The sequence below is a fragment of the Acanthaster planci genome, linkage group LG10 (assembly GCF_054643075.1).
Source record: "Acanthaster planci isolate LZ-2023a linkage group LG10, COTS_SCS, whole genome shotgun sequence".
NCBI classification, from domain to species: Eukaryota; Metazoa; Echinodermata; class Asteroidea; order Valvatida; family Acanthasteridae; genus Acanthaster; species Acanthaster planci.
Window position 1 is genome coordinate 3,823,054 of NC_141786.1, and position 23,177 is coordinate 3,846,230.

The 23,177-nt window shown below is 41.7% G+C and overlaps 1 protein-coding gene across 2 annotated transcripts; it reads left to right on the forward strand.

Moving 5' to 3' along the window:
- The first annotated feature begins 457 nt into the window (after positions 1–457).
- On the forward strand, positions 458–21,528 carry LOC110984308 (sulfotransferase 1A1-like). 2 transcript variants are annotated; one of them, XM_087142216.1, is made up of 8 exons: positions 458–596; positions 11,058–11,138; positions 11,464–11,643; positions 13,709–13,845; positions 15,136–15,376; positions 16,503–16,597; positions 17,325–17,499; positions 18,081–21,528. In XM_087142216.1, exons 2-8 carry the CDS (start codon positions 11,111–11,113, stop codon positions 18,188–18,190), a joined length of 966 nt encoding a protein of 321 aa, XP_086998342.1. In that variant the 5' UTR covers positions 458–596; positions 11,058–11,110; the 3' UTR covers positions 18,191–21,528. The 2 variants fall into 2 exon arrangements, with proteins under 2 accessions (XP_086998342.1, XP_086998343.1); XM_087142217.1 differs by lacking the exon at positions 458–596 and adding an exon at positions 5,108–5,700.
- The last annotated feature ends 1,649 nt before the right edge of the window (positions 21,529–23,177 follow it).

Below are 23,177 nucleotides of genomic sequence, written 5' to 3' on the forward strand. Positions count from 1 at the left end.
TTGAAAGCAAAAAGTTGTTGAATATCTGGGCAGATGTCTCTAGAGTTTCCCACTGGTGTCATGTGCTTCATGATCACAGTTCACCACGTCAGAATTTGACTGACATATCCACTTCATGTTCCATTGAAAAGATAGCATTGAGGTCGAAGATGAAAATAATGACTGCTCGATCGAATGGAAAAGACCACTTCCCCGAAGCCAATTATTTTCCTCCTGGGAAACAAATTTCTTACATACCCCTCTTCATGACTACAAAAGTGGAACATAATGCACATTATTATCAACACAATAAAATGTAATGTGTTCTTTCTTTTCATGTGGAGAAACACTGAATATTATTTAGTTAAAATTGCACACGTGTTTAACTCCCATAGGCAATGCCCCAGAGGTGCCCGGATATGAGTGGTGGCCTTTTCAATTACTGTTCCACGCGTTTATTTTGATGTACCATCACGCAGCTTGGTATGTTTTTGTGCTCAGCATCGCCTTTTGATTGTGTATGTAGAGCTATAACTCCATGGGTATACACACAGCATAAGAACGCTCCGTTTTTAGCACGTTGGCATAGAGCTCGCATTTTGGCATCTGTACACGCGGTAAGTACAATTTCTGCCCTAGAGATTATATGCCATGATGCTGATTGGTGAATCTGACCCTTCTATTATATGTTCTAGCCTGACCCACCTTGAACGCGTGACCCGTGGTGAACGTAAACCCCACTGGCTCAGTAAGGATGTAGTCCTCTATTCGAGCCCCATTGAAAACAATGTAAAATCACCATTATTTGGGCTCCATTAACATGCATGCGTACAATCATTCCTAAGGTATCTGAAACATAAATTATTTTATGGTCCCTAATCTTTCTCTTTCTTTTCAGTTTTGTGTTGGTTAACTTATGAAGTTATTCCCACAAAACAAAATTTCCCCCCTAAAAGTGATTTTTCCAAAGTCTGCTTGCAGCCATTTTTCAAGTGACAACTCTCAACTTTCTTGGGCACTTGGACCATTTTCAACCGTTATTGTTAAGCCATTCTGCTCTCAGGTGAAAGCCCAAAGACCCTGGGAGTTGATTCTGGCAAAGATTTACACAATTGCGCCATTTTGGGGGCCATATAGTCCCTTTTTCTAAAAATACTGGGGGCACTGTTAATGCTAATGAGCTGGCCAGAAGTTCTCACTTGAATTAGTAGACTGTATACAGACTAACGGAGGTCAGTGGATGGAGCGTGCCAGTGGGCTACTCTCTCCATAGACAAGCACACGTTTTAAGAGGGGCTCTCCCTCATGTTAATCCCTTTTAAATTTCTAGCCTAATGTTACGGTTTCGTTTTTCAGACATAATGGCCAACAGGCTAAGAAGAGGAGATCGTCTTCCTCCTGGTTCTGTACTTGCCCCGGTTATGTTCAGTCTACACAGCTTATCTGCGAGTGAAACTTTCATTTGAATGTCGCGAGTCAGAGTTGACTTTTGAGTTTCGAATTGACTTTGAGTTTTGTGTTGACTTCTCAAGTTAATTTCGCTTCAAAGTATTGTTGCGCGCCTGCAAATCGTGAAATTCTAGCGCCCCCTAGTTTTAATTGTTCTCGGTCCTTGCATTTCTCAGGGTTTCTTTTTTAGCTCAGCTATGCCTTATGGACATGTACGTAGCAGAGACGCTAATTTTGTATTAAGTTATTCATGCTGTACTCTGGCGTGATAGCGTATTCCTTCACTCCTTTATCCTTGTGTTTTCTCTGCTCAGTTTTGGCATGTCGAAATTCACCTCCGCATGGCTGCGTGGTTGGGCGTGATAACGTTCCATGAAATGCTAATGTTCAGAAACCTCAGACTTTGTAACTGTTATTCGCCACACATGTCTGGGTAAGCACTTTCACGCAGCCGACTCTACACTCTGCACACGTGAATTCTTATTCTGTATTTTACCTTTTTACACACGACACTTAGATTCTTCCACACGACTACAGCAGGAAGTCATGTGACCCTATGAGATGGAAGATTTTCATTGGTTGAGCTGTTCAGCGACGCTAATATTTTAATAATTCCTAAGCCTCTAGAATCCTATAAATAGAGCAGATTTTCCTTGGTCAGGTGTGGTGGACCAAACCCTTGTTGCGAGAGCGGAACCTAACGTAGTGCGGCGGTTGGACCCTTTCCGAGAGAAGTGCGATAGTAACCGTTCTTATGGTGAAGAAATGTAACCATATGAATGGCCAGCTAGCTTAGCTTGCACCGATGCAAGAGCGGTACAAATTAGCCCAGGGTGCTAGTGTGAGTTGTAGCGGCCCATCACCGCTACGTCCGAACCGATTGCCGGGCGAGACACCCCCGTGTCCCCCGCCACCCTTGTCCTGCTAACTAGCCCAGTCCTCCCCGTCTCTACGCTGAGCCAATGGTACACAGTTCGGCGATCTTATCATAGCGCTCAACACATTGCGGTCTGAGCGGCAGTGTGGTCGGTACACACCGGCGCTGGGCTCCGTCCAGCCCTTGCTAGTCACTGTGGTGGTCTGGGACAGTTCCCACCACGGCCCGGCCTGACGAGTGTAGCTTAGTTGTGCGATGCTTCACACACGTACCATAACCCACGCCGTCCGACTTGCATTCCCAGTGGTCCTGCCAAACCGTAGTTTAGTTACACTCGTATACAACTTCGCCTCTCCATAACTTTGCTTTTTGTGTGTTGTATTGTGTTAAACTACACTTTTTTCAAACCCACACTGAATTTCGAGGAGAAGTGAGAGCAATAAACAAACAATACAGTTTGAAAGTCATCCAAACCCCTTACATCAATCCCATTCACCTTTTGATAAATTGTTGACCCCGAGTACCCAACCCGTAGACACTAGTACGTAAAGGTCTATGCTGCCATCGACCTGACATTTAGGGAACGCAACAATGGAAATTAAATAATGTGTACATGCCACAAAAGACATCATAAAATATACGCAAAAATGCTTACTATATTCAGTTTGTAGTCAAGCACTTTATTTTTAAGCAGCTGTTAAATAAACAAGGGCAGCATTTCGTGTGAAAATCTATTGGCCAGACTGATTAAAAGCATAACATGATCTTTTGTCAGCCTTCCTGGGAGAAATTTCACACGAAAAGGCAGCTGTCCAGCAGTTTACCATTGTACATTGTACATACTCTTGATCTATTGTACTAGATAGCCCCGGAGAAAATTAACATTGACTCGGGTCCCACTGTTTTTTAATGGATCCAACTGGAACTGACTGGATTTAATGGGACTGAACGGGATCGCATTGGTTTCAATGGGAAATTTACAAATGGGTTTACTTTCCAGTTAACACCAATTGAGTCCCTTTTTAATGGGATTCAACTGGAGCCAACTACATTTAATGGGATTGATCAAGATCCCATTCATTGGTTTAAATGGGACATTTATAAGTGGGCTTTATATTACCGACCATCCATTGAGTCCCAGTAAATTTTGTATGGGACACAATTGGACCTAACTGGCTTCAACTGGATTGATGGACTGAGTCCCATTGAGCTGGACCCAACTGGATTTGACCATCGGGGAAGAAATTGGAGCACAATAGTTTCATTTGGACTTTTATTTATAACATCCCATTTGACTTAAGCCATGAACGATTCTAATTACTTCATGCTCCATCCAGGTTAATTTTAAATTTATGGGATACTAAACAAAACGGGACTGAACGGGATTCCATTGGTTTCCATGGGGGCGATTAAATTTAGTAAGAAAAGATTTCAATTGCAATTAAAGCTATTTCAATGGGTATTTGTTTATTTGAACTAAATTAGTGGTATCAAAATGAATCCCGTTTTAGGATTTTAGTTAAAAAAGGAGTTTCCAGGCTGCAAATTAGCTGTTGTTTTTTGATGGGGCTTAATTAACTGGATCTAATTGGGTAAATGGAACTTAATTAGGTCCAATTGGCTTGGCTGATTTCATACTATTATATGTGAATGTATTATCGACAGTTTGTGGGTATGCGTGGTCTACCACATGTACATGTATGCATATGTCTCAGCGGCAAGGTCATCTCAGCATAAAGTTTACTTTACCCCACCACTCCCAATAAGCCCGAGCAAATTGAAGTGGTCCGACTCTGCCTAAGCAGTGACCTTGCATAAGTCACGGTTGGTACATAAAACAAATTAGATTTTTAATTGCAAATCTGATATTTTGAGACATTGTGGTATTTATTTACAAAACTACATCCACCAATCACAAACAGTGACTAAAATAAGGTAAAACGCTTGCATAGCAATAAGTGGTAAAATCTATTGACTAAAAAGTGTCGCCAATGTTGGTCAATATGCAAATTGAAGTCGAACCTTAGACTGCAAAACTGGAAGTATCCAATACTGTACATTTAATACATTGTTGGTTTGAATTATACAAAGTCATTTCTTAGTATTAATGAAGAAAAACATTACTTCACCATATATTTGTTTACAGTGACTCTTTTATAATGCAATATTTTACAGTATGCGCACCATTGCACTGGCCCTGGCGTACTACCTCTAAAATGCTACACTGCCCCAGCCTAGTCCAACAGCACCCATAACAAATTGATTGTTGCGGTTGTAGGTCAAGACTATTCGGTTGTGCTTTCACATCAACACCCATGGGAGGCCATTACCTGTTTTCTTCGGCAAAACACCTGCTGAGCTATCGTAATTTCCCGACGGTCAAACTTGTCCCTGACCTCGTAAACCCAGCCAGCCTGATGAGACATCCCCGTAAGCGCTCCCCAACATAAGAGCGTGTACATGCAAAATAAGAGTCTAAAAGGACAAGTCACTCAGCGAGTTTCAGGAACCCTTGCGCAGTCCGCCTATGGGGATTTTACATTGGGCCGTCCTATCACATTCGATAATTTCTGGAATAATAATTCGTAACTGAAACCTCCCCATGAAACACTCATTTTGGAATTTTACTTTTGTCTTCTTCCAGTAATTTTTAGAAAAAGTCATCCGGAGATGGGTAAAAAGGAATTTTCTTAACGACCTTTCACGTCCGGCGATATCGTCCCTAGGTCTCCATGTCAATACACGTTCGTATTCACTGCCCGTGCCTACGTGGAAACGAGATTGTACACCATTGCAATGATTTACCTACCTGCAGTGGATGGGTTCCAGATTCCGTTGAGTTGACATCACGCAGTTGATGTCAGCAGAGGTTGGATAAAAGATTAAAATCTTTTGTTATTGAAGTAGAATATTGCTGTTTAAGCTTTACCGACGGACTGCCACAAAATTTCAAACTTTAAACGTTCATCTGCGTACGCCGATTGCGCTGTTCTTTATGTGTTTTAGGCTTTCGGAAGTGACGGGTCCATTTCAGGTTGAATATTTCTCTTTTAGGTTAGGTGATTTTTCAGTTTCTATAAGTTGATATACCAGCAAATGTTTTCCAAAACCCCTTTTCCGAGTCGGATTTTTTAACGAGTAACTGAACGAAAAATATTACAAACTATAAAATTTCCCCACGTTATCTTTCCTCTCCAAGGGTTTCGGAAGCACGCCATCGGGGTCAACTTTCAGGCTCAAGTTCAGCCATCCCAACCTGACTTGATCGACACAGTTCAGGCGGAGCAGTGGTCCGCTATACTCACCCAAATTCTCACATTGTCAGAGCTAGAGTTGGGTTGGCGTAGTGGTTCTTTCCTCGCCTTCCACTTCTGTGGTCCAGGTTCGATTCCAAGGTCGGTGTACATTTGGATTGGGCTTTCAGTCCCTACCTGGTTCCGGGGGTTTTACCCGGAATGTTCCTGTAGGGTATTCTTTCCACCTCAACAACTGTAACTGCTTCTCATTGTCTCCTCTCTACAAGTTTCTTCAGGCTTGTGAAGTACAGTGCCTAGGGCGTTTTTGAGGATTCCTTGGTGTCATTAACAGACATAAATACTAATAATGGGATGGGAATTTCCCCAGAAGGCATTTGTATAATTTTAATTACGGGGTTTCACCGCGAGGTCGCACATTGGATAGTTTTGATGTCTCTTCGTGGTGAAAGCGACGATTAATTAACATCCGCCCGACGTAAAGTACATCTTGAAATCGTTCGCTGTTCCCGCAGACACCCTACTGTCCATTCTGATGGATTTCCACAACGGTATACGGTCCAATTCAACAGCCCAAGTTCTGCAAAATTTCCAATTCATTGTGGCGTTAAGCAAGGCTGCGTACGCGCCCCCGCTCTATTTGGCGTGTTCTTCTCTGTCCTACTTGACCGTGTTTTTCCAGATTCATTTTGTATCCTGCTTCACATCCGCAGTTCAGGGAAACTTTTCAACCTGGCCTGCCTTCGTGCCAAGACGAAGGCCAGGCTTGTCCTCCTCCGGGAGCTACTGTATGCTGATGATGCCGCCCTTGTCGCTCACTCAGCATCTGAGCTTCAGCAGAGGCTGTAATCCACGAATGCAGTGTGGATTGAAGCATACGGCGGGGAATTTCAAAATATGTCGAGCAGTCGAGAGGCAAAACGACCATCACCACACTCCACGAACAACCTTCATGGTGCCACTTTCCTGTGGGAGCGGCAATTATATTCAGGTTCAGTTCAGTATTTGAAGCGCTCACTGTACGTCATAAACCTGCCATTGTGCCTGCGTCTCTGGCTTGCGCGATAACCAGGCTATTTCGTATGTTTCCATGCGGTTCCATCAGACTGGCTTTTGTGTAGTAGAAAGGCGCAGTGCTTGACACAAAGTAGCCAACAGAGGGCGGAATCGCACAGTAGGCGGAAGACGGATTTCGTTTAGTCAACAAATCTGCAATATGTACGGTGACGTACAGTAGTACTTCTCGGAAAAATCTATCTATCAGTGTTCTAACATCTTTTCTGATTTAGTTTTTGATGGCTTTTCTCATCTCTGGTGCACAGTTAATATTTATAACATTATGTGGCTGGATTTTTCAGTTGATGGTATTCGGGTGGACACATGTTGCCTTTTTGTTTCTTTGCCCATTTTTTTTCTAGGAGCTTCCTCGGAATAACGGCGCCCAAGTCATTTCCAGACGATCCTAAACCAACTAACAGCGATGCACACTTAAAGATTATTCCTTCAACAACCTATAATGGTTCTCTTTCCGTTTACTAGATTCAATGGCGCCTACTTATACGTCACCAACACCACAAACTGACACACATCTTCACTTTTGTTCCATTTCGTGAAAAGCGTGATTAGAACAGTTGTGGTTTCACGAAGTGACGCAAATGTGTGCGCGCGCATATTGTACACCCGTGTATTATCGAACAATCTCGTTTTCACGAAGGAGCAGAAATGTGTGTTTTGTCAACATAGCATAGAAAAAAAGCTTTAAATGTCTAAAATGATTTTATTTTACCCGTAAATGGGTGACTAAACTGAAAAAAATGATATTAAAACACGTAACTGTGTAAGTTAAGGAGAACGTCAATTTCTGAATACGGCAAATCACGGAGCACGTGACGCAAGACATTTGTGCCTCTTCGGGAAAACGAAAATATCACATTTCTGTGAAATACGCGTTGAAACGCGCACACGTCTATAGATCTGGGTTACTTCGTGGTGTTCCCTCAAACCGTTTTCCTGTAATGTGCTTAGTGATATTGAGTTTCCCTATCTTAATCTGATTTCACGATTGTGCACTAACAGTTGCTAGTGGCAACAATCATGAATAAAGCAGGCCAATGTGTTGTAAATGCGTCGTGTTAATACATCCTAAAGGCATAGCTTTGTTATTCAGACAGAATCATTTTTAGCGACTGATCAGCCATAGATCTCTTCACTAATGAATTAATAATTATGTATGCATGCGCACAAATGGCCTTGGCGGCAAGAATTGTGAGCGGCCATTGAAAAGGTGCAGGGGTGCGACTTTTTGCTGATCATTTTGTCTCGGGTTTTCTGGCTTTGTTCATTGTTTTGTGGCACTATCATACTTGCTATTGCGCTTACAACCTCAAAGTCAGGAAGTAAAAACAAAAAGAAACAAAAAACTTGAAGCCTGAGAAGCAGCCCAAGCCGAGTATTGGAAAACGGCCCAGGAAGACATGGTTCAAGTTGCATGATTTCATGTTCAAATTGTGAACCCCAAATTTGTTATCTGGGAACATTTCTGTGAAAAGAATTTTTGCTGAACTATTGCCACATACTTACACAGCAATAAATTGCTAAAGAAAATAAAGTCTGCAATAGCAGTGGTTAAAAAATCTAGAAATGTTCTGTGCAGAAATCAGTGCAACATTGAGATTCAGTACCTTGGATGACATCATAGTTCTGCTGATGAATATGCAAATATGCATTAGTATAAAACAGTCAAAAAGTATCAAAGCATCAAAATAAGCGGCGCCTTCGGCGCTATACGATATCTGGTTTCAAGCACTCAGTATTTACACAGCAACAATCTGTGCAGTAAGTTGAATGACTTTGTTATCTCCTTTATTAATGTGAACAGCAAAAAGCAGTATCTCTGAGATGGCCGAGTGGTTAAGCTCACGGTTATCAGATCGTTAGACGCTGGGTTCGAATCCCGGAAGTGACTTTTTATTTTCTCGACGCTTGCTGTCAATCAGTAGCTATAAGAGACTCCAATTGACCCCCGTCAAATACCAGCAGTACCTTAGCCTAACGGGTAAGCTCTGCGGCTGGCACTGTCCGCGAAGTCCAGGTGAGCGCCTTAGTACAGGTTCGAGACTTATGGCCGACTCGGCGGCCAGGGCTTAGGGGCTTGTCTCGTTTCCTCCCTTGCATGGTCGCTCAAACCCTTTTGGGGGTTAAATGGATGGGCAGGGAGGAAGTGCGGTGGGCCGGGAACCCCGAGATCCCAGAAGAGTACTATATGGAAGCCGGTAACTGCGATTCGTAGTGAATTTCAGGAGTCCGTGCGCCTGAATGCTTGGTCAACACCGCATAACTTTTGGAATTTTTCCCTCACCACACTTTTTTCGTGTCCCTGGGCGCAGAACCCTCAGGGCAAATTTTTTAGGTTTGAATACAGTGAGCTACAGGATTGATACTGATTTATTTTCATTTATTTCCTGAAACTTTCGACAGTGAAACCTATCCCAACCGTCTTGGGTCCATTTCTTCTCAGTGATCTCAGTATAAAAGCTCTAAGGCGTATAATGTTTATTATCGGAGATTCAATAGTAAGAGATCCAGAGGTGGCAATCACCTTCCCATTTTAATGATGGAAATATATTTTCGTTTGTAATAACAACAAATTTCGTCGGCTTTCAACTGCAGAGTAGACAAATTTTCACAAAAAATACGTCCCATATCTTCTTGGGTTACCCCCAAAATTGCCACAAATGCGTTGTATCTGCCGCTCCTTTTCTTAAATGTGAATGTTTGATTTATCACTTACTCTAGTCAGACAGGTCTGCCCGAAAAATACGAGCAGGAAAATAAGGAAATGAAAACAAAAGAAAGGAACAATCCCCAGTAGCTGGAATTTCAACAACAGAAAACGACATCGAGATTGCAATGGATGTCAAATCACTTTCTCTGCACTTCATTTGCAGTGGCTTGTTCGGAGTTAGGTATGAAGATCAATCTTGATAAGACCGTAGTGGTGACGCAGCCCCACCTACCATCACCATCCATGGTACAGCCCATAAAGTGGTCGGCATGTTGCCCTATCTCGGATCCACCATCACCAACAAAAACTCCTTTGATGCTGAGCTAGGCAACCACCTTTTGCCGGCTTCGTGCACTTGTGTGGGACAACCGTGCCCTTTCAACTAACCACCACCGCCAGGAGTGTCGTCTGAATACCTTTCATTTTCGCTGCCTACGTTCGATCCTCGGTATATCCTGGCAAGATCGAGTCTCAAACTCCGCCATCCTTGAGCTCACTGGCGTTATTGATAAGTTTAAAGTGCTGTCTGCTCGACGCCTCCGATGGGCCGGACATGTGTGCAGACTGGACGAGGGCCGAGTCCCTAACGACATCTTCTATGGAGAGTTGGCCAATGCACCCCGTCCACGCGGTCGTCCCACACTTCGTTTCAAGGATACACGAAAGCGTGATCTTTGGGCATTCCAAATTCCAGCTGGCTAATGGGAGACTACTGTAAAAGACCGTGCAGACTGGCGCTCTGCAGTACAGGCTGGTTTTTTCATCTCTTCGGAAGACTACATCACACTTTGTGAGAACCGACCGGCGGCTAGACACCATGCTTCATCGTCTCATACGACAGGATATATAGGCCTTACTCCCAATGAGTATTGTGAAAATCAATACTTACTAAAATAAGTTACCGAAGTCACGGAATGATTGTGTTCACGAGGCACTTCTTGTCTGTCTTGCATATCTGCTTAACTTAAAAATTGACAATGAAGTTTGGCATTTACTATTCCCTTGCAAAATGTGGCACCCGAAATATTCGAAAGAGTACACAATTAGTAATTAAGCCATATGAAAAATAATTAAGAGAAATTCTACTCACTACGCTGGGATGTTGCCTAGCACAAATTTAGTTGGGTACAGTATAAAGAACACGTGGATGGATAAAGCATAGAAGTATCAGAGTAACTACATAAAGTAATGCTGCATTGTGTCTAGCTCGATGTCCGGCAACAGAATGGAGAAACTGTGGCAACTGTGGTTAAGCACACGCAGAGGCCTTGAAGGGGAGTACCCCATAGGGGAACATGTGGTCAGCAAGAGTAAAGGAATTTTGCTATAGGTACAGCCACCCAGGCCAGAAAGGAATGTGGAACAGGAGGCAAAGTCATTAGGGATCATGACTACGGCTAAGGGATCTTCAACAAAAAATTGTCAGTGTTCTAAAACTACAAGAAATTGAAATAGATTAAATTTTCAACAAGATTATAAGGATAATTGAATGGAACCCCCCCACAAAAACGAATATTAAATGATTGGTACATGTAATATACACAATGTCTGCTACACAAACAACCTGTGTTTGTATAAATTTACAGAAGAATGAAGGAAAGCCTACCATAAAACAGAAAAGAATCAACTCGAAAACCTAACAAGGAAATGTGACTGTGTTATGTCGGATGGATTGTTTGCTTAGTTTATTATTTTGTTTGTTTTCCCTTTGCAGATATTTTGAAGCCCTTACATCCTTTCCCCCAATTTACTTTTTTGAGTTGCGCGATGGAAAAATACGTCACCTTTGAAGAGTGTAAGTGCCGTGTTCATTGTGCAATGTGCTTTTTACATTTAAGTGTTTCATAGTTTTACCTCATTTTTGTCAAGAAAGACTGTCTGTCCAATTTGAAGAGAAGACTTTCGAGAGTAGTAATTTCTTCTTAACCTAGCCAAAAAAGACCTTACTACCATGCTTTAAATAAAGCGTCTCATAGGCAAAGGAAAGACATTTTGCAACGGAAAAACTGTAATCCACTATGTTTAATGAAACTGTGACTACGAACACGGTTTCCTTCACAAGTTGACCCAACCCTGATTTGCTAATTTTTAGATTGAATTCGTAAAAAATCTCTTTTTAGATCAGGCACTGTGGAAGTCTTTTTACGATTTTGTGGTGCAAAAGCTGGCAGAGCAACCCCGAAAAGAAATCAAGGTGGAAGGAATCAAGCTACCCCCGCAAGCTGCTGATGCTGTCGATGCTTTTAAGCGTTGGGATATCAGACAAGATGACGTGTGGGTGGTAACTTACCCCAAAGCAGGTAAAACTAAGCTGTCTTTTCCTGTTTAGATACAGTGATGGAACTGTTGTTTTAACTTGCAGAGCTGTGTATCGAAGCTTTACATGATATCCATCTTGCAGGGCAGTTTGTTTGATCCACTGTAAAATTCTCTTTTGAAAAAAAGAACTTCCCCTTAAGATGCTACCATACAAAGCCTCCGTCTTTAGAGCGAGTTACGACATAAGGAACGTTCAATCAAGGAACATTTTAACCAGAGTTCGACTAACTCAGGTCGAACGCACGCTGGTTGACGATAGTTGGACTAGTCTATTCGCGATCGAGGCCGGTCGCATCACTGCTTGCCATAAATCCTTTTTAATAGCAAAATTCAGAAAATACCAAAAGAAAAGTGCCAGAGAAAGAGTATGTCATTAGTAAAAGAAACATTTTATCTTTGCTACACCGCTCTTCCTGCGGGCACTTTTTCCCCCCTTTGGCCTAATGATCTGCCAACGGTTGACAAGGCCTGTTTGCACTTAAATTTCACTACACATGCGCTAGGTACGTCACCAACTAACCACTAGTTAACTATAGTGGTCCTTGATCGAATTTGTTCATAAGTGTAACAATTGTTGGAAAAAAGCATATGACGGAAGATTTGGGCATGGGGGACTACCCTCTTTTGTGTTTATGGAATCTTTGACACGGGCAAAGTGTCGGCTATATGATAAAGGTGTGGCCTTGGTACAATCACAGAGTGGAAATTTATCTTCTTACTAAGTACCACCGATCCCGTGTCTTTTGGTGATATATTTCAATCGTTGGTTATCATTGGTTATCATTCGTTACCTTGATGATTGGTTATCTTGATGAGCAAATAAGGTGAATATTTTCAGCAATGAGGAAGAACAAGAAAAAAATATCAAATTGATAACCACCGCTTGCGTAACGCATAAATTTACCCACATTGCTCTGAGTAGTGCGAGAACTGTCTGGTACATTTGACCTTTGCCCCCCAAAAGCAAAAGGTCTCATGAATATGCATATAAGCATAATAATATGATCTTATTGATATGAATAGGTTTGAAAATGGTTGAAAAGACATGACCCAGGGAAGAAAAGGATAGTATAGGGTCAGAACGTCTAGTGTGACCTTTGGTATGGGATAAACATGTATATGAAATATCATAGGGTCAAACAAATATGGCACCAGTTGACCTTTTCTATGAAATTATTGCACAACAGGATGAAATATCCATGATAAAAATTGATTATGAGTCATAGTGCGTGGAGTCATGGTAAAATACTGACTGGCCCACCAGGAGGTCTTGAAGTAATCAAGGGGCAGTAAGCGCTAATCCCTAGACATACAGTGGACTGCAAGTGCCGCCGGGTATCCCTAGACACTTTCAGCCCTCACACTACGTACAGTCTAATGTCAAGGGATTATCCCATCCTATCATGGGTTGAAAAGAGCCATGAGAAATGGTTTGCGGGTACACCATGGAATCAATCTTTTTGGGACAAGGTGTGGTTCTTAGAAGAAGCGATGAGTATACATTCGACGTTTCGGCCAGTGTGCTCTGGCCGTCCTCGGGAGAGAAAAGAGCCATGTTGGGTGGGAGCGTTCATTTTGTTGGTAGCAACGCCACCGTAGGCCTAACGCGTGCATTTCATAGTCGTTCCTGAACCAGCGAAGCTCAGTTCCTACCAAAGGGGCCTCTCCTGGTGCAGTTCGAGGCTTATAGTGGGTGGCAATGTGGCCGGCCTCTATGGTGCATGCACGTGCGTACAAGCTTACTGATGCAGCCGTTCGGTCCCTTGAACATTGGGTTGGATGCAGAAGAAGTGACGAGGCTGCTATGCGGTATTTACATGTTAATTCGGAGAATGCATGGCGAGAAATTTAAACTAGCGAAATCCATTCGATGGCATATTTAATTCGCCAATTGGGTACAGACCAAACGACATAACAACATCGCTTTCCTGGGGGAATGGATCGTGTCCTACCCACGGCATTGAAGAGCACACGTGTAAAACAAAAAGGAACGCCATTATAAGTCTATTTAGCAGGCGGTATAACGTAGTGTTTATACTCCGACAGGTACAACCTGGACCCAGGAGATTATGTCCTGCGTGATGTATGACGGGAACATCGAGGAAGTCAACAAGAAACACACAGCATTCCGTGTCCTCTTCCCGGAGATGGACCTTCCAGCGTTTATTAGGAAAACAAAAAATGTAGGCAGTGCAATGGCTAATATATCCTCTAAGAAGTAAAACAAACTACACGTATATCGCAAAAAAATAAAACATATCCAGACTACTGTTTTCAATGTACTGGCTTTTCACTGCAATAAAGCTAAAACGTAACTCGTCGGTAAGAGTTTACTGTTTGTAATTTGAAGCGTCTAGGCTACGTCAATTTTACACAGAATAGATTACGAGAATTAGGATGCATGATCCGCTTTAACAAGGCAATTCCATGACGCACAGATTTTTCCTGATTGTTTAATATCACTCAAGTGCTCATAATACCTGTTGAGCAATATCCCTTTTTGTAGAGCAAAACCACTCAATGATATTAAACATAAGCAAGGACGGATGGGGGAGGGGGGCAGGTGCCCAGAAAGGCGCCAATTGTTTGAAAAATAATGAAAGAAAGACCATGTTTTGTTTGTTTTTCCCCGTTCCTTCAAAAAGTGTGTAAATTGCAACAAAATGTAGCCTCACCCGCCACAATGACCATAAAAGTTTTCATACAAAATATTTCCAAAGGTTGTGGCCCCCCCAAACCAGTGCCCCATCCCCAGTTTGTTTCTGGATTCTTAATTCCTTGGATGTTCTTTTGCCTCTTTAAACTCATTTGTCGTGTTGTTCCTTCAATACGACCATTTCACAATAGTGCACGTTAGCCAATCACAGTGCGCGAAATTTGTCGACCCCATGCGCGTTTGGAAATGGTGGACAAATTTCGCGCGTTTTGATTGGCCAACGTGTTGCAAACTCTTGGAGGCGCATTATTGTGAATCGCCCGTATTACACGTTTTGAAACCGTTTGCATTTGATCATTTAAACAAATCGAAGAGCACATTGAATGGGCGAATATCATTTAGATGTAAAACAAGACTTTGATAAATGACTGGCAATAGTTCCGCTTTAACAGCTATACAAACGAAGCACATTAACTGGTGGCCTGCTATTAAACAGGCGGTATACCCGTGTATCCAGGTCTTGGATCGGGGATTGAGGCTAGACAATTTTTTTTCCATCCAAAAAGGAACCCCCGCCCACAAAACATTGGTGGTACCCTTTCTAAAATGCCAGCACTTTTAATTCCTGTAGAAAACGACAACATGTCGGGGGGGGGTTGCCATGCAGCTCTTCACTGCCTTGATTTTAAATTTATTATCGGTAATTGCATGAGGGCTGGGTACAGGGATATGAGTGTGTTTGGATCCAGCTGCTGATATAAGTGTGCAAAGTCCTTTGTAATAACCGAAAGACATATTAATTTTATCTTACCCGTAGCTGCCAGCTTGTTACGAAATCGCCGAGGAGATGCCTTCCCCACGGGTCCTCAAAACCCATCTACCCAGCCAGCTCCTGCCTCCCCAGATCTGGGAGAGACGCCCCAAGATTGTCTACGTCATGCGCAATCCTAAGGACCTGACAGTGTCCTATTTCTACTTTGCGAAAATGATCAACCCGTCACCAAAGTTGCGGAATGACACTTTCGAGGAATTCCTGAATAAAATGCTTACTGGAGACGGTAACACTTGGGGGGGGGTTGTTTTTGTTTAGCTTTTGTGTTTTGCTGGAAGTGTGTTTATTTGTCCCTGGTGTTGCTTTTTTATTTGGGGTGAGGTGAAAGAGGAATTTTTTTTAGTGGAAGTGTAAGTTTATGGCATCAGCTTTAGAAATTCTCGCGAAAGGTAAATCAAACCACACTGTATGGACGGTAGGAATTCAGGAAGCAAAAGGAAAGGGAAAATTGGGAAAACGGTGCAAAAAGAAGGAAGTCGATATTGCAGGGGTTTTGTTTGATGTTGCCGTAGTTTTATAATGCATAACTTTGTCGTAACAACCTTTCATACAGGAATTCATAAGATGTCCAATGTAATTTCCTGTAGGCTTGGAAGAGAGAATGAACATTATCGGTAAAACTTGATGCTGGGGAAAAATATGAAAAAATAAATAAAAAAGTACAAAAAACGCCATCAAAAGTTCAAACCCAAAGTGCCAATTCTTGCTAGATGCGAGCGGGAAGCACCCTTTTGAAAAGCCAAAAGGAAAAAATTACAGTAAAGACACGAACACAAATTAGTCACTAAAACACAATCACCGACCAAAACAAATCAAACGTCGAGCAGAAAACGACCGAGCTTAACAAACAACAATGCACGCTAAGAGCAGCACAACACAGGCCTAAAATCAATGCACCTATAGCGCCCTCTCTCCCTCAATATCACAGGCTTTTATTTGCCGCTGGTAAACAATATCCAAGTAAAAGAATAATTCTCACAGTGCTGAAAAATCTCTATGCAGTTATAAAAACTCTGGATAATCAGTACTACACGACTAAATGTTAAATGAAAATGTAGCCCACTTAAATGGAACGGAACATATACAGGTAGATGTAAGGGAAAAACTTACACCAACCAAGGGTTGATTCTGCAAACTCAACCTTTGGTGTTAATATAGTGCCGCAGACAGTATGAGAGGAGTCTTTAGATATAATCTTAATTTTGATTGAGACAGTCTGCTTCCAGGCATGCCATATTTACAAATAATCCCCAAATGATTTTTTTTTGTCCACGTGGAGCTAGGATATATTTCTCGAAGCTCAATCTCTCTGAAGCTGCATTGAATTTCTTCTCTTATTTTGCATCTCTCAGTTTCTTACGGACCGTGGTGGGATCATTATTTGTTCTTCTGGGAGAAACGCAACGACCCAAACATTCTTGTGCTGAAATATGAAGACATGAAGCAAGTGAGTGATTGACCATGGGAAAAGTGTGAATGAGAAGAGACGGGTGTTTTGATACCTTACAAGAAGTTTAGAGGTGTTGAACATAAACAGTTTAAAAAGAAAAGGAAATTTCAACCTGAGGCTGATCAGGCCTAAACATTCTCGGGTCCCAGCAGTTTTCCCAAGTGTCAGTGAATCATGTGTCGGTGTTACAAGTGCCGGGGTGTGGTGTGGATTGATCCACATGTGTTGTACATGCCCAATGGATAGCCGAATATTTCGCCAGGAAGTTGTGTATTCGAAAATCAGTTCTGCAAGGATGAATTATCACGTTTGGGCTAGATTTGCCCCATCTTCTCCAAAAGCGGGCTACTTGTATACTGTCAAAGGACTGGAAGACCGCCAAGTCGACCCCTAGATTTAGTCATTTTGTTGTTTCAAAAAAATGTATTATTTGATTAAATTTATGACATGTCCTGTCAAAGACGAATGGTTCAGGGCAGCTGGCAAAAATCTGTTTCAACCGTTAAAAAATGTTAAAATAAGAATATTTTTTTCAATCACGGATAAATTTTGTATATGCAAGAAATTGGGCTCCCAATTCAGAAGTCTATCTTTCCCTGATCCTCCTCTGTGGGATACGCTTCCGTTGACAAAAGCTAAGTGGATTATTCTCAATTCATGTTTTAAATTCCTAATATAAACAATAATTTCATCACTCTATGCTTTTTCTTTATCTGCGAGGTAGGATCCGAGAGGTTACGTTGAGAAAATCAGTAAGTTCTTGGGCAAGAATCTATCAGCTGAGACACTGGATGCCATAACAGAGCACTGCAGTTTCGCAAACATGAAAAATAACCCTATGGCCAACCCTGATAGCATGCTCCGTCACGATGAGTCCCAAGGCGCCTTCATGAGGAAAGGTAAATAGGTAAACCATCGGTTAATTAATTACCATTCGACGAATTAAAAGCAGCTTGACGTTGGACATGCCGAATTTATTGCACGTGGGGACCTGTGGGTGGACGCCATTAGGCGTCATCGTTGGAGTCAGGACTCACAATGCGGCATTAAGCTAAAAAAAAAAAGAACCTCAAGGGAAGACTCAAAATCGATGACTTTGGACACTTAAAGACCCTTTGAAGTACATTTTATTTCTACCAGATTTACTCAAATTAAAGAAAATAATTCTATACCCGTTGATCCACAAATTATTTACCCAATATCATTCAAAAACTTGGAAAGCCCGCCACTCAGTAATGATGAGGCAACCATCTTTGCGGAAAAGCACAAGTCATTTGGTGCCTTGATCTTGAATTATTACGACTGACATGGATGAGATCCATTTACAGCCGACAGGAAGGGATGAGCTATCGTATCATATCAATGCACGGGAATATTGGCACGTGCTATCTCGTTGGTATTGTAGAGAACAGTAAGATTGACAGAGGGTTGAAATATCCAATGAGTAATAATTTCTCCTGTTGTGCATGTTACTTTTCAGGTGTGGTCGGGAATTGGAAGTCCCATTTCACCGTGGCTCAGAACGAGGCGATGGACGCCCACATTGAGGAGAAACTGCGTGGTACTGACCTCACCTTTGACTATAATTAGCCAATAATCGGACTGGCTGGCCACCATGCAAGTTTTGCAGCTTGTCGGCTTACAGATTTGAACACTGGCCAATTATCATGGTTTTGTTTCTCTTAAACATAATTATAAACAACCCAAAGCGCGTGCAAGGATAATTATTTGCTTAGGATCGTCTTATATCCTGTATTTCGTGGGATGCCATGCAAGCAGGATATTAAATGCACTGCTTGCCCATCATGTAAAAATCAAGGAAACGGTCATAGGCCAGTCAATTATTTTAGACTTTGCCTAGAATTAAGTGCAATAGAAGTCATTCATAAGTTAGCAACTTACAATTTGGGAAAGGACAACATGGAACAGGACTGATGGATTGGAAAGCCATTTTTAGACTCTGCTCGGAGGCTATAAATTCAGACGTTTCCATCTAAACTGAAAAAAGAGGACAAACTCTCCAACTCCAGTCGTCAAGTTACATGCTTTGCCGTGTGTGGCTGTTGCGGGAAGGATCATCACCAAAAATATTTTTAGGGCAAATATAGAATTTCCAGAACCAGGGCATGTCAGATTTTGTACTTTTTGTCGCTGAATAGTGCTTGTTTCTTAGAAGCTTCAAGATGGCGTTTAGACACAGATGGGGTCTGTGTGAAGGAGAAAAATACAATAACTAAGCTATTTGAACAAGTATTCGCACGAACAATTTATATCAGTGTTTCAGATACATAATTGGTAGTGAAGACTTATATCCCTGAGACTCCAAGCTCAGAGCACCTTGGCGATGCGGAGTGATATTTCACAGTGAGAAATTAATTTCGTTCTGATTCGTTACCCCGCTCAAACGAACGAGATTACTTTTTTTCACGACCTTTCCCAGGGAAAATTACCGTTGGGTCGGACTGAACGGGACCAATGGGATTCCATGACAACAGGCCCATAGCATTGGAATCGCATTGGTTGCCATGGTAGTGGGATTGCAGTACACGAGATCCCATTGTGTCCCGATGAAACAGGATCCCATTTGGCCCCATGGCAACAGGATATCCTTGGGCCCTAGGATTTGGATTTATCAACAAAACCAGATGTATTGGTCTCAATAGACGAGACTAAACTTTTATGAATATTAAACTACAAATTATTCAGTTGACAATGAAGATTACTAAATTAGAATAGTCAGCGTAGTGTAGCGGAAAATGTACAAACTTTCTTAAGTTTATTTTTGCATAATGAGGATTGCATTACTTGTGCAGTATGTACGTGCTTTTAATTACCGTATGCAGGATGGGCGGAGCGTAGCGCTCTCTGTATGTAGTAAGTTCCTTGGTTTGCGCGTGATCAATGCGAGTGCGTAATGTGGGCGGAGCTTGCTTTGTAGTTCTTGCAAGTGTCAGTCAAGACGTAGGTTCTGGGTGCTCTCGCTGTGGTGTGTGTTGCTATGGGGTGCACCACTACAAATAAATTCCCGTAGACAGCATTGGTAAATCCCCATACTTCACAAATATTTTAAAAATACAACTCTCACAGGTGTTCAGATTGCACAGAAAAATTATGTTCCACATGTCCCCTTTTATTTTCCTTTCAATTTTCGTTGGGTTAACTAAAGAATTTTTGAGAATTTTCACCAGAAGCAGACCACCCCTAAAATGAAGAAAATGTCCCTGTCCAGAAAAGTAGCCATTTTGAAAAACCCTCCCTCTACAAAATGGCTCAAATAGTGTCCACTTTCGGACCCAATTGCATCCAAATTGCTCAGATATTCGTCGTCAGAATAATTGTTTTCTGGCAAACGAGGATATGTCACTATTGCACATGCGCAATTTCACTACTGAATGCATGACCAGTCAACGGGGACCAAACATATGTGTTAGTATTTCATAGGTTAGAGTCTAGCCGTTCACTTGCGGATGTATTGCAGTAGATTTGGGATGGGCCCACGGTGCCGCGGTGTTTTGTGCATGAGGACTGTACTTATCACTAAGGTGACACTGGGCTATGCCGTGCGATGTTGTTTAGGCAGCCTAACGTTGGGGTGTGCAAGTGCGGCTAGGGTCCAGCGTTTGTATGTAATTCATCTCGTGTTAGGCAACATGGGACGTGCATTGCGGTAGCGTTCCTGTGGTGCGACATTGTTTTGTATACGTTACATATTGGATCTGAGCAAGATGACATTGGTCAGTGCTTTCCTGATCTAGTGAAGCAGTGGGACATTAGCTGTCCATTGCTAATAGCCTCTCCTCAAGACCGACGTAATACAGGTTGTAATGAAGATTTACAAATACAAAGTATTGAGAGACCCCTCAAACTTAGGTTAGGTCCGGGGAGCAAGCCGCCACAGTAATAAACAAAATGACAGAGGAGATTGAAATACTATCAACAAATTACTGAACGTTATCTGTTTGACACTTTACAAAATGTCTATTGTCACAGATGTATAGTTTAAGTATAGCTTAAATACATTAATGCAGGTGCTTCAAACCACAAAAAGCTGGCGATGAGAGTTGCTTTAAATTTGATAATCTTTACGGGATTGTTTTACCAAAAAGAAAGTGATGATTTCCCACTAAAAGTAACTTTGTGGGGGGAGGGGATTGAACAGAATTCGAAATGTATTGTTTGAATTTTACGTGCTTATTTAGTTCAATGTAAAACACTTTACTGTTTAAAAAACGCCAAAAACGGGATAAACGGTATAGTCCGCTCACTGTAACGTTTGTCATAGTAAACTTTATGGTTTGGATAAGTTAGGGTAGCTGTATTACTGTGAACTCTAAGTTCATTATCATTTATGATGTGCATGTACGTTGCATCAGGTTTTGTCATTACTGTCACCGAGGCATATAAGTTCATTGTCGTTAATGTCATTGTATTGTTTAAACGTGTAGCATGGACTGGAAACTTTACAAAAATAGTGATCCTGTTTTAATATCTAATTCACGTACTTTAAACAGTAATACGAATAAGACCTGGGTCACTCTGCACTAAGCACTTTCCCATCCTCGTCATACTTGTCTCTGTGACCGCCTCTGGTGCACATATACGTGCCTTAAAGAGTTTCAGACTGTGACAATGGATATGTCTCAAACGTATTAAGCCCAACTGATTGTTTGTTCGCAACCTAGTCGACTATTGCGCACAAACGCTGGGTCACGTGACACTACTCTAGCAATGTGTACTTGCTCACCTAGATTGAGACAGTTTGTAATGTATTGAAGCAGAAGGCACTAATAGAAAAACTGCAATTCATGGAAAATTCCGAGTTAAACCAAGCAAGCTGAGTTATTAAGGTCTAGTTTTAAATATCTAATCTCTAATGTGCAACTATTAAAATGTTCACAAATCAAGATGTCAACAAATGAAAGAAATAAACCAAGGTATCTTAATAATTCAAAACTTGTTATAACTGTCCATATATCCTCTGGATCTCTTATGTTCAGCGTAAACTAATTCTTGAAAAAACACTATCTATAGCAAAGCATGAAAAATGCATGTTGGACACATGTACAAGTATAGTAAGCTTTCAACGATAGATTACTCTCTCCAAAGTACAAAGAAATACAAAATGTCGTTGAACCCATTCCCATTTTGCCCTGCTTGGCCCAACACTGCTCGATTGGTTGGAAACTACTGAATAACCAGTAAGTTTCCCGTTTATAGGTAGCGTGGAAGCAATAATCCATTGAGTCATAAAATTTAACGAATAAAAAAAAGTATCATTCCTTCATCAAAGCTTCCCCTGCAGTAGTTTTAATTCTATGATCTCCTGGTAGGTCACTCTTCTATTTTAATCATTTAAGATATTTCATTGTTTGAGTCCTTATTTTAATTTTGGAACCAGTTTCCAAACAGAATGCACATCTTTATATTCTCTTTTTTTATTGCAATGACATCCGTGTGTCTCGACGCTGCGGCCTTTGCCAAGGTTAAAGTTGAAAGATTATAAAAAGTTTACTTTGGCAAAGTGGCGACAGGAGGAAGTGTAAATGGGGCAAATTGGGGATATGGCGATGGGACAAAGTGGCAAGGGGGCAATATGGGTGCACTGAACCAATTCAAGCTCCATTGAAAATAGTGTAAAATCAACCAACTTTGGAGCCCTATGGCAGGCAACCAAAGTCCCTGAGGCCTCTCAAACAAAAACAATGTCCATCAAATTTCATTTGATATTCAATGTTTAGTAGGTTAACAAATGATTTTTTTAATTATCCGCAAAAAACAAACTCACCTTCCCAAAAGTGAAGGTTTCCAAGTCTTCTCAGCGGCCATTTTTCAAATGACATCCCTCACCTTCCTGGGGCTCTTCTGACAAATTTCCAATCACATTTGTGTCTGCATTGCCCCCAGATGGATGCCCCTGAATCTACAGAGATGATTGTGGGCCATACTGACACAATCCCACCATTTCTTGGCCCAAACTGACCCCTCTTTTCGAAAGAATCTGTGGGGGTACTTTTTGTGCGCCTTGGCCTGGCGGAGAATTTTCCTTGAATTGGGACACTGCACCCATGTGTTTAGGGTTAAAGCGGTCTGGAGCAAAGTGGTCAGGGGCAAATTGGAAGTGGGGAGAAGTGACTGTAAAGCCCAAGAACGACGTGCGTCATGGAGAAGTACATGTATATGTACATGTACATGTATGTCACCGTTGAAGAACGTACGTACATCTACCACACGACCTATTGCTCCGGTACGTACTCCCAGGACTGGGATACGTAAGCCTACCTGCAAGGGTGCAAATTGTTACAATCATTTGAATATAGCTTGTTTTTGACATGGTTTTTAGACTGGATGACTTCTAATAGACTTGAAGGGCTTGCTTGAAATTTCGATGAATTTGTCTTACAGCTATATGTGATAGCCTTGTATGTCTGTGAGATTTTGTTTTCTCCAGAGAAACTGTAAGATCATGGGTTTCGCTCTTTGTTCTTTGGTATGTGTGGCTGCAGAATAGGCTGCCATAGACAGCATTGATAAATATAACCTGAGACGTCCGAAATTCGGGGGTTGGGTGCTTTACATC

Bases quoted from the DNA above. Each gene is read 5' to 3' on its own strand.
- LOC110984308 (XM_087142216.1), top strand. From the start codon at position 11,111: ATGGAAAAATACGTCACCTTTGAAGAGT. The intron at 11,644-13,708 runs GTAAAACTAAGC...ATACTCCGACAG, and splicing joins GGTAACTTACCCCAAAGCAG to GTACAACCTGGACCCAGGAG. The intron at 17,500-18,080 runs GTAAATAGGTAA...GTTACTTTTCAG, and splicing joins AGGCGCCTTCATGAGGAAAG to GTGTGGTCGGGAATTGGAAG.